Below are 12709 nucleotides of genomic sequence, written 5' to 3'. Positions count from 1 at the left end.
AAAAAAAAAAGAAGGAAATTGAACACACCATGTTAGATGGCTTGAAGATGGTAGGAATTGTTTGATAAAGAATATGAGTTTATCTAAGGAGGTGAGAGAGAATACTGAACTGATAGCAGAGGATGGGGATAAAGGTCATTACAAAGAGGAGGAAGAAAAGAACGAGATGGATGTCAGAAGAGACTCTAAATACTGTACTAGAGCGCTATAAAGTCAAAGCACAAGAAAGAAACCAAGAAATTAATGAGCTGAACAGAAGATTTCAAAGGGAAGCTTTCAAAACAAAGTATTACAAATAAATGTGCAAATAAACTGGAGTCAGAGAATCAAAAGGGACAAACTTGCTCAGCATTTCTTTAGCTGAAAGAACTGAAGAACAAATTCAAGCCTCAAGTTGCAATATTTAAAGATGCTAAGAGAAGAATTTTGAATGATCCAGGATGCATCAAAAGAAGATGGAAGGAGTATACAGAGTCACGGTATTAAAAAGAACTGGTTGACACAGAAGAATTTCATAAAACAGCATAAGACCAAGAGGCAATGGTGATAAAAGAGAAGTTCAAGCTACTCTGAAGGAATGTTGGGGGTGGGGGTGGGGTAAATGCCCCAGGAATTGATGAGATACCAATTGACATATTTCAGGAAATAGAAGCTGCAAAATCTTACTGAAGATTATCCAAAACGACTGGAGTGGTACATCAACAAAGAACTACAAACTACAGGCTGGGGTTGGAAGAAGTCGTGGCACTAGTGACATCATTGTCAATATTAGATGGATCTGTGTTTCATTGACTATGCAAAAGCATTTGACTGTGTGGATCACAACAAATTGTGGCTAATCTTGGAATCTCAGAACACCTGACTGTGCCTATGTAACACCTACAGTTGGACCAGGAAGCAACTGTTAGAACAGAGCAAGGATACACTGTATGGTTCAAAATCAGAAAAGGAGTGCATCAGGAATGTGTCCTGTCTCCATCTCTCTTTTTATGTGGAACAGGTATCTCTCTTTCTCTCTTTATTAATTTTTTAAGGAGAATGGTCTTTATAAGGAGGAATGTGGCATCAGAATTGGAGGAAGACTCATTAACAACTTGCATTATGCAGATTACACATCGTTGCTCACTGAAACTGAGGACCTGAAACATCTGCTGCAGAAAGCCAAGGACTGAAGTCTTCAAAATAGATTGAAGCCGAACATCACAAAGACAAAGATTCTCGCCACTGGCTGGCAGCACCAGGATAGATGGAGAAGAGACTGAGGTTGCTAACAGTTACATCTTGCTTGGGCCCACAATTAACATTCTTGGAACAAGCAGCCAGTAATTTAAAAGATGAACTAAATTAGTAAATCATCTTTGCTGAAATGCAAAGGTGTCAGTCTAGCAACTAAGGTGTACCTGATCCAGGCCATGGTCTTTGCAATTACTTGTTATGCATCAGAGAGCTGGACAATGAATAAGAATGGCAAAAGACAAAACAACTATGAGATAGCATCTCACTCCAGTAAGAATAGCAAAACTTAACAGAACAGCAAACATCAAATGCTGGCGAGGTTGTGGAGAAACTGGAACCCTTATTTACTGTTGGTGGGAGTGTAAAATGGTACAACCACTATGGAAGGCTGTATGGCACTTTCTCAAAAAGTTGCAAATAGAAATACCATTTGACCCCACAATTCTACTACTGGGAATTTACCCTAAAGAAACCATAACTGCCACCCAAGCAGATATATGCACACCATGTTTACTGAGGCTTTGTTCACAATAGCAAAGAGCTGGAAACAGCCCAAGTGTCCATCAACAAACAAATGGTTAGAGAAACTGTGGTATATTCACACAATGGAATACTATGCTGCACTGAAAAACAAGGAACTCATGAAACACTTTGCAAAATGGATGACCCTGGGAAGACATTATGTTGAGTGAAATATCTCAGTCATAAAAGGACAAATATTGCATAGGGCCACTGCTGCAAAACGGGACTGACATCAGGGTTGAGGGAAGACAGAAAAGGAGGAGAGGAATGATGTATACTACATTGAAACATATGAGAAAGAACTGTTTAAAAGGGATATATGAATGGGTATTCTTGTCATTTCAGAGTTCCAGAGTGAAGGCTGCATAGTGGAGCAGACTTGGGAGGAGGGATTGCATAACAATGAAAGAGTTTTTCTTTTCAAGTAGCAGAGTGAATTGGGGGGTGGGTTGTGCAGGGAGAAAAGTGCAACAATGAATGACTGGAAACCCTAAGTCACTGTAAACTTTCATTTAAAGTAATAATAATAGCTATTATTATTACTATTATTATTATTATAAAAAGAATGGCAAAAGAATTGATGCCTTTGAGTTGTGATTCTAAAGAAGAGTAGAGTACTGCTAAGAGAACAAACAGGTCTGTCCTGGAGAGGGTGAAACCAAGCTGCTCTCTAGAGGCAACAATTATGAAGCTTCATCTCACATACTTTGGGCAAATAGCCAGGAGGTACCATTCCTTAGAGAAGAACATCATGCTTGGAAAGATAGAGGGACAGCACAGGACTGGAAGGCCCCAGATAAAATGGATTGACACAGTGACTGGGGTAATAGGCGCAGGTACATCGGAGACAGTGAGATTGGCTCAGGACGGGACAAGATTCAGAGCTATGGTACATAGGGTCACTATGAGTCACAGGCGACTCAACAGCACATAAGAAGAAGAAGAACAACAAGAAGTAAGAGTCAAACATATTTATCACCATGAATTTAGCCTTGTGATTCTCCAAGCAGAGAATCTAGCTGACCCATGATGAACATCTGACTTAAATCTGTGAGCTCATATAATTTGCTGCTTTAAGCTATTATGTTTGTGATAAACTGCTAAAAAGCAATAAAAACAAATACATGTACATTCTGTGTTAGTTTTTAGTATAATGAGTCCTACAAGATGAACATTAGCAACCTAAAGTAATAGACTTAAATTGAGTATTTTTCTGTACATTTAATCTCAATGAAAACAAGATTTTTGCTCTTTATCTTTACATAACTGTCATAAATTTTAGATTTCTATAAAACATTAAACATCACCTAGCCTAAATCTCTTATTTTACAAGTGTGGAAAAAGAGTTTAGGAGAGGTTAAGAAACTTGCTTAAAGATTAAACAGTTGTTGGTTCTGACTTTGTCCATAATTTCTGACACTACCAAAAGCATAAATTGACACAGTAACTGCAACAGTGGCCTGGAGACTGTGAGGATAGATAGCACAGGATAGGGTTTCAATCTTTTGTTCATAGGGTTGTTATGAGTTGACTTAACAACAACAACAACAACACTACAAACAACATAACTATGATAGTGCTCTCATTTCAATGAATGACACTTTTCTTAGGGAACTCTGGGTGGCTTAGTGGTAAGGCATGTAGTTCAAATCCACTAGTTATTCCTTGGGACAAAGATGGGCAATCTTCTACAACATTAAACACTTCTGAAAACACACTGGAATGTTAGCTGAGTTGGTTCTGACTCATCAGTATACAACATCTTTTCTTAGTGATCTCTATTTTGAAGAACAGAAAAAATTTTCCAAGTGCAGATATCATGTAACCCAAGATCATTTATTGATTACCTTTTTGTTTCCTGTATTTTTTATGTTCGGCGTCCTATATTTTTCCTTGATTCACCTGGAAGCTGAGAAAATGTGTATTTTCCCCAAACTACATTACCCTACATATTTCTACAACAATATCTGCATGTTAATTTTCTGCCCACTTAAATAGTCTTGTGCCATTTTTTTTCCTTGTGACTTGGCATCTCCTTAGGCAGAAGATATACTAAAAATTACTTAAAAGGATTTAAATTAAGACCATTTTTCAGTACTAAACCTTGGAAACTCCATTTAGAAAAATGTTCATTTTTTTCTACCTTTTAAAGATTTTATTTTTTAAAATACATTTCATTATTTTATAGAAATTGTGTATATATATATATATATATATATACAGAAAATTTTCACAGAAAGTACAGAGTTGCCATGTATCATGTCTGCTAGATACTCAGTGTGGGCTATTATTAGCATATTTCATTAATATGGTAGATTTATTATAATTGATGCATCACCATACATTTTTAATACTGAAAGTTCTTAATTTACATTACAGGTTACTCTGTGTTGTAAAGTTTTATGGATTTTGACAAACGGATAGCTATACTTTTCAATCATTAACATCCATCACTGTGGCATGTACAGAAATCAGAATGATTTCATCTGTGGAAAGACTTGTTGAAGGAGCTTAACATACATTGTGAAAACTAGTCCGAAAAACGTTCGTTATTATTTAACTTTGTTTTCTACTTTTAAGCTCTTATACTAGTAATTTAACAAATATAATCATCACCTATTCACCTGGTTTCTTGGGAACTGTCCTGGGCGAATTTAGCAGCAGCTGGTAATATACGGTCAGCTATATCCTTTGTTCCAGACAAAATACGTTCTGGTTCCATAAATTCCACTACATCTGCTAAGTGTTGGGCAGTACATCTTCTTACTGCTATGTGTAAATGGCTATAAGAAAACATAGTATATCAAAGTAAAGGTGATGTAAGTAGTCTTTTCCAGACATCTATCTTTAAAGTTACATGACTAAACGGCTCTTATTTCTCAACCACCATATTTACAGGCTAAAGTAGTAAGTTATTTGCATTAGCTTTCCCTTATAAAGAAGTTACAAACAATGAAACTTACAATTACTGACATTTATATATTTCCAGATCTATGAACGTAAGTATTTTCATTTCAGTAACTGAAGTAGCACCCTGCATATGCTCAGCACCTAATGTAATGCCTATCATATAGAAAGAAGTTATATACATAGGCTATAATGTCACTAAAATCTTTTTTCCCCACACTCATGATTGCAAACAGTTTTGTTCTGGCTTAAGGACATTTCAAGATTATTTTGCACATTACCTTTGCCCTCCATTGATAAGAGAAATAACGGCACGTGCAGGAGTCACATTATTAACCATTGCCCTCAATGCTTTGTCAACATCTTCTCTTATAAATGTATTTGATTCTCCGGCCTTATGCAACAAAACTTTTACTGTAGTATCTAGCTCTTGATCCATGTTCTTTTTTAGATAAGTAAAAAGATCACTTAAACACACGACAGCAGCACGAGAAACTCCAGAGCGCAAATTTTTTACCTAAAAGAAATTTGCAAAAAGTATATTTTGTTGATAGCTTCAAAGAAAATCAGTAAAAATAATTTTGTAAACAATTTTACTATTAAAGTCACTTTAACTTAAAATCAGTTAATATGTATTTTTCAAAATGTTCTAAGGATTAGGTTACTTTAAGTATATATGTATGCTCTTACTTTTATTATTTAACAGATTTTTAAAAATTACTAAGTAGATGTAGCATATTCATTTCTTGTTATTCAAACCAAACTGGAAGATGGTTTACCTCTTGAACTACTGCAAAGCTTGTTTCATGCAATTTTGTGTTCAATATTTCAGGATGAAAAGCAGCTAAACATCTAATAAAATTCAGTCCTTCAATTTTCTTCTCCCTATGGAAAAAAAAAATGAATAACAAAAGTATTGGTCAAATGAAGGTCAACTGGAAGAGTACCTCAGGTGACATAATTATATATAGTATTGCAAATGAAAAGAGTGTGCCTAAAATCTCTTCTTCTTTAGGAATCTAAAATATATGAAGATAATTATTCTTAGAGTTCTTTGTGATTCAAAAGTTCTTGTAAGAGTCAAAACCACAACTGACAATCAAACTGAGTTCATTCTTTGTAAATAAAAAAGAAACATATCTCCCCTTAGTAAAAATGTCATAATCCTTTTACAGTAGATAAAATTAAGGGAATGACAAAGAAATTTTTGTTACGTGCCATCAAATCACATGAGACTCAGAGAAATCCTACGTACAAGAGTTCTGAACCCTGTCCTATCCTAAGCCAGTCCCACTCTCTCTGACATACCTGCCCCTATTACCCCAGCTACTGTTAATTCATCTCATCTGTAGTCTTCCTTTCCTGTGCTGTCCCCTCCACTTTAGGCAACATGCCTAAAATATATGAGATGGAGCTTCTAGATCCTTGCCTTCAGAGAGTTACTTGCTTTCACCCTCTCCAGCACCACCTGTTTGTTCTCTTGGCAGTCAATACTCTTTTCCAAAACGACAAGTAAAAGGTATCAATTCTTCTTCTATGATCCTTAATCACTGCCCAGATCTTTAATGCATAGCAAGTAATAGCGAAGATCATGGCCTGGATTAGGCACATCTTAGTCTGTAGACTGACATCGTTGCCCTCACAGCAGATTTACTCAATGCAATTTGTCTTCTGATTTTTTGACTACCTGTGCTAACGGTGCAGCAAACGCTTCAGGTCCTCTGGTTCTGGCAACCAAGGTTGTGTCATCTGCATAGCACAGACTGCTAATGAGCCTTTCTCCAATCCTGATACCATGTTTCTCCTCCTGAAGTCTAGTCTCCCTAGATCTGACATGTAGATCCAAAAGGTACGGAGACAGGGTGAATTCCTTTCTTGATTTTGAACCATGCAGTGCTTCAGTGTTTCCTTGCTTTGTTCTGATGACTGCTTCCTGGTCCAAGTATATGTTTCAGAGGAGTGCAATTAGGTATTCCAGAATTCTCATTCTTCTCAAGGTTAACTACAATTTGCTGTGGTCCACAAAGTCAAATGCCTTCGCATAATCAAGGAAAAAATGACAGACATTCCTTTGGTATTCTCTGCGTTCAGCCAAAATCCATCTGACATTGGCTATGAAGTCCCTCATGCCATGGCCTCTTCTAAATCCAGCTTGCACATTTGATAGTTCTCTGCTGATGTATGGTTACAGTTGTTTTTGGAAAAGATGAGTAAATAAAAAATGGAAGGAGATCAAAACCAATGATATCTTTACAAATATTTGCTAGGCATCAGAGAGTTGGACAATGACTAAAGATGGCAGAAGAAAATTAGATGCCTTTGAGTAGTGGTGCTGAAGAAGAGTATTGAACATACCATGGGCTGCCAAGAGAACTGTTCTAGAGAGGGTGAAACCAGGCTGCTCCTTAGAGGCAAGGATTTTGAAGCTCTGTCTCACATACTTTGGGTACATGGCCAGGAGAGACCAGTCCTTGGAGAAGGACATGATGCTTGGAAGGGTGGAGGGACAGGCAGGAGAGGAAGACCCAGGATGAGATGGATTGATTCAGTGTCTAAAGAAATGGGATTAGGTCTGTCAGAGACAGTGAGATTGGCTCAGGATTGGGGAGGCCTTAGAGCTACTGTGCACAGGGTTACTATGAGTTGCAAGTGACTCTATGGCACAAAACAATAGTACTATATTATACCCACTAGAATGGCCATTTATCTAGGAGGTAGAGAAACTAAAACCATCATCCAAAAATATTATTAAAGTAAAAAAAAATGAGGTATTGGCACATGCTAAAATGTGTGATGAACCTTACTGGTGATGATGAACCATTATGTTAAATGAAAGAAATTAGACACAAAGGAAAACATTCTGTATTATTTCATTTATAAGAAATGCCTATGATAAGGACATATGTAGAAAAGAAAGCAGATCAATAGTTTCTAGGGACCAGAAGGAAGGAAGGAAAATGAAAAAAAAAAAAAAAAAAAAGACTGCTTAATGGATATGGAGTTTCCATTTGAGGTGAGAAAAAGTTCTGGATCTAGATAGTGATGATGATTATACAAACTATATATGTTTGTATAATGTCACTGAATTGTAAACTTTAACATGGTTAAATAGTAAATCTTCATCATGTATATTTTACCATAAATTAAGGGAAAAAACAACCACCTCTTTTTGGGTGAGTCTATTATCCATGAGCATAAAACAGAAAGTTCAACCTTCATTTCAGCATACTACTAGAACTGTCTAGATCAGTATACATGGAGACACAGAGGGTTGCAGTTAATGAGGCAAAATAATAGTTTATGTTTTGGACAGGCTTGCTGTTGTATGTTGTCAAATTGGAACCAACCCAAAGCTGATCCTCAAGTAGGTTTTCAAAGGCAGTAAAGAGCCCAGCAGAAGACTGTTCATTTTTTCTCCCATGGATTGGAACTGAAAACTTCTTTACTGGCAGCACTAAGCCATCAGAGTTCTCTTGGAGAGGTTTGGAAACTAGAATTTGTAATGTTGAGTAACAGAAGAAAAAAAAAATTCATGTGATGCTCTTTGCAGATTTGGCTAAATATTAACTTGCAGGTCTTTTGTAATAGATATGCCCAAAGCAAGGTATCATTTGATTTCTTGACTGCTGTTTCCATTAGCATTGGTTGTGGATTTAAGTAAAAAGGTATCTCTTGACAACTTCATTCTTTTCTAGGTTTTATCATTGTGTCGCTTATTGGTCTAGTTACGGAGATTTATTTGTCATTTATATTGAGGTGTAACCATACTGAAGGCTATATTTCTTAATTTTCATTAAGTGTTTCCAGTAGGATGTATTTTCTGCAAGCAAGGCTGTATCACTGTGAATTGTAGTTTGTTAATCTTTCTCTGCTCCTTGTGCTATCTTCTGCATATAGTCTAGCTTCACTGATTATCTGTTTAGCAGACAGAATGAATATTATAAGTGAAAGGACACAATTTTCCTGATTTCAAACCATGCACCGTGCCTTTGTTCTGGTCAAAAAGGTTTTCTGTTCATTCATATATAGTTTCTGCATAAGCATAGGAGAACAAACAGGTTCATTCTGGAGAGAGTGAAACCGGGCTGCTCCTTGGAGGCAAGGGGTTTGAAGCTTGGGAGGGTGGAGGGACAGTGCAAGAGAGGAAGACCCTCAACGAGATGGCTCCATTCAGTGATTGGGGTAATGGGAATAGGTGTGTTGGAGACAATGAGGTTGACATAGGATTGAGCTGGGGTTAGGGCTCTTGCACAAAGGTCGTTATGAGTCCCAAGTGACTTGATGGCACATAACAACAACATAAGCATAATTAAAGTATTCTAGAATTCCCATTCTTCAAACTGTTATCTATAATTTATTATGATCCATGCAGAGCCAAATGTCTTTGCATGTTCAATATAACACAGGTAAATATCTTTGTGACATGTTCTGCTTTCAAATAAGAGCAATATTATTTCCATACTGATATCTCTCATAAATTCTCCTAAATTCATGTTAAATTTGTTAGTTCTGACTGTTTTTAAATGATGCTCAGTGAGATTTTACTTCTGTAGAGTACTAATTGGGAGTTCCGGTGGCTTAGTGGTAAGGAAGTGTACTGCCAAAGCAAAGGTGTACAGTCTGAATCTACCAATAGCTGCTCCATGAGAGAAAGATGGACAATTTCCTTCCATATTACTGTCTCTGAAAACCTTCTGAAGGATTAGCTATGGGTTGGTTACAATTCAGCGCTATACAACAACAACAAAAAACATGATATTACTTATATTGTTCAGTAATTTCTGCATTCTGTTGGATCACCTTCCTTTGGTTTATATATCTGTTTGTTTTTTTGTTATGTACCGTTGAGTTGGATCCGACTGACAGGAGAAGATTGTCTATTCTTCTCTAGCACAGCGTCTGGTGCATTCAAACTGCAAGCTTTCAGGACTGCAGTGCTTCTTCTTGCCACTAGGCCATCAGAACTCACCTTGCTCTGGATGGGCACAAATATGGATCTTTTTTGTCCGCTGGGCAGGTGGCTGTCCTCCAAATTTCTTGGCGGCAACAGATAAGTATGTTTAGCAATGCATCTAATTGATAAAACAACCTTTTGGGTATTCTCTCAATTCCTAAAGCCTTACTTTTCACCACTGTCTTCTACTACAATATTTCAGAAGTGGATGCCACTCCTGCTTCCAAGATTGCAACTTGGACTTCTTAAATACCATTGGTTGCTGTCCACATGTTACAACGTAAATGGCTGAACCCAGGCAATTCTTTTTGGTATAGAGTGACTGTTCACATTCCTTTAATTTTCTTCTGATACCTCCTGTGTTATTCAATATTTACCCCTTGGTCTCCTTCAGTTTTTGAACTCTGAATGGGAATTTTTCTTCAGTTCTTTCAGCTTGAGAATACTGAGTGTGTTCTTCCCTTTTGGTTTTCCAACTTCAAGTCTTACATTACAATATTTTATTATGTCTTAATAGCTACTGTTCCAAATCTTCTGTTGTGCTCTCTTAATAATTTCTTTCCTTCACTTTAGCTTCTCTGCATTAAAGTTTAAGAGTTTGTTATGCCATCCATTTTTCCCCTCCTCAAGTTACCCAAGCTTAAGTTTACAGTGCAGTCTATACACTGTATCATCATTCTTGCCACTCTCTCTCTCTGTTTCTGTATCTATCCACACCTTCATTCTCTGTCTTCCTACCTTCTGGGTTTTATCCTTGAACAAATGCTGTCCTTGTGATCTTTGTGTGGTGTGCTTTAAATGTCAAGAATTTCTGTGATGTTACTGTTTACCTTGCAGATGTGTCTATAGTTTTGCTGGAAGTTGTGCCACAAGAGTGAGGTTAGTTCCGTTAGCTGCTGAATGGGCAGTCTCAGAGATGCCACTCATTTCCCCTAGGTCAGAAAGCCTGGTCATTACTATGTCATTACTGAGTTTTGTGCTATGACCTTCCACTCTATCCAGAACCTTCTACTGTGATCCCTTTTCAGCGTGGTTAGCAGTGGTAGCAGGGTATCATCTAGTTCTGGTCTTAGGGTCATTCAAGTTAAGGAGTGTAAGTTCCATTAGTAGTTAGGTGCCACAGAGTCAGCTACAATTCAAAATGATCATATATACACATAAGAATGCTCTGCTGAGTTAAAGCCCATGCTTACACAGTCACTGTAACAATCCAACTAACTGAGGGTCTTCCTTTCTTTTGCTAACTCTCCACTTTTGCTTTTCTTGTTCAGCCTGTTCTTCTCTGTGATTAGTTCCTCCTGATGGTATGCCCAATGTGTGGGAGGCAGTGTCTCACTATCCTTACTCTAAGGAACATGCTTATATGCATTTCTTCCAAGACCAGTTTGTTCATTCTTTTGGCCATCCATGGTATTGGCAATATTCTTTATCAACCTGACAATGCAAAGGCATAAATTCTAATTTGGTTTTCTTATTCATTGCCCAATTTTCACATGCAAATGGAATTGAAAATTTACTGGTTTTGCCAGATGTATCTTCATCTGTGTACTGACATCCTTGCTCTTTAAACTTTGAAGAGAGCCTTGGTACCAGATTTGGCCAATGCAACATGTCATTTGATTTCCTGACTGCTGCTTCCATGGATGTTGGATCCAAGTAAAATGAAATCTCTGACAACTTCAATTCCCTCCTCAACTCTTCCTATTTGATGCTGATGTCCCTTGGTACATTTCTGAATATGTTTGTTTTCTTTAGGTTGAGGTATAAGTCAATCTCAAGTTTTTTTATTTTTTCCTGAAAGTACTTCAAGTTATCCTTAGTTTTAGGAAGCAAGACTGTGCTATTTGTATACTGACAGGCAGATTATAAGTCTTACTTAAATCTGATACCACATTCTTCTGCATACAGTCCAACTGGACTATATGATGATGCTAAGGGCTAATTCTTTACATGTTTTTTTAAATTTCCTTCTCTCTTCTTTGCTCCAAACCGGGTAAGGCTAGATGGCTGCTTGAAAGGTGTAAGTCTTCAGTCACTACTCACCAGTGTAGATTGCAGAATATCATTCTTATAGACAGTGCTCGCCAATGTTCTCCTCACTCGAGTGTTCTCTAAGACTATGCTCCTGAGGTCTCATGATCAGTGACCCAATCCCTCAGGATGTCTGGTCAGGTAAGTTAAGAGGTTTATGTAATATTGCCCCCACTGACATTATTATATGAATATATCTGCAGCACATATAAATATTCATGTTGAATGGTCATCTGCCAAACTTATGATTCTGGGTGTAGTGCCTTTCACTTATCTATATCAGATCATTTTGTCTGTCTGCATATGTATTCTCTTGTAGATTAATGTTTGTTACTACTGTAAGATTGTGTAAGTAATTGCTGTAACTCCTATGAAGAGTTCTGTCTTCCTTTTCTTTAGTGACATTATGCTGTTGTTGTACTTCTTATGTGCTGTTGAGTCACTGTTACTCGTATTGACCCTATGTACAACACCTCTAAACCCTGCTCTATCCTGTGCCAAACTTATTGTCTCTGACACACCTACCCCCATTACCCCAGTCACTGAATCAATTCATCTCGAGTGTCTTCCTCTCTTGTGCTTTCCCTCCACCTTCCCAAGCATGATGTCCCTCAACAAGGATTGGTACACCTCCTTGCAAAATGTCAGACGGAGCTTCAGAATCCTTGCCTCCAAAGGAGCAGCCTGGTCTCCTTCTCTCTAGGACACACCTGTTTATTCTCCTAGCAGTCTATGGTATATTCAATATTCTTCTCCAGCACCATAGCTCAAAAGCATCAATTTGCTGCACTGCAATCCCAGAGGTGTGCAGTTCGAATCCACCAGATGCTCTGCTGGGAAAGGAGGGGCAATCTCTTCCTGTACCAGTCAGATCCGATTTGATGGTACACACAAAAATAATAACATTTAAAAATTTTTTTTAAAAAAAGAAGCATTTCGGCACTAGCTGAAAATCGCCTGTGACTTCATCCATAGCCACTGGTGAGAGTCAGCGCCCAGAGCCATCAGGGGCTTTAAGCTCGTTGCCCACTGCTGTGGTGTGGACAGCTGAAACCCAGG

At 37.6% G+C, this 12709-nt stretch overlaps 1 protein-coding gene across 1 annotated transcript in view; it reads right to left on the bottom strand.

The window, feature by feature from the left end:
• Window positions 1–12709, bottom strand: part of FAM179B (family with sequence similarity 179, member B) — a 137927-nt gene that overhangs the window by 29365 nt on the left and 95853 nt on the right. Inside the window, 2 exon segments of the mRNA XM_006896023.1 lie at window positions 4947–5182; window positions 5445–5550. Of these exon segments, the coding sequence (XP_006896085.1) occupies window positions 4947–5182; window positions 5445–5550 (342 nt within the window).

This window comes from Elephantulus edwardii, unplaced genomic scaffold (assembly GCF_000299155.1).
Source record: "Elephantulus edwardii isolate Elephantulus edwardi_28Jun2011 unplaced genomic scaffold, EleEdw1.0 scaffold00179, whole genome shotgun sequence".
NCBI classification, from domain to species: domain Eukaryota; kingdom Metazoa; phylum Chordata; class Mammalia; order Macroscelidea; family Macroscelididae; genus Elephantulus; species Elephantulus edwardii.
Note: the sequence above shows the minus strand (reverse complement) of the source record. Positions and strands in the feature narration are given on the sequence as shown.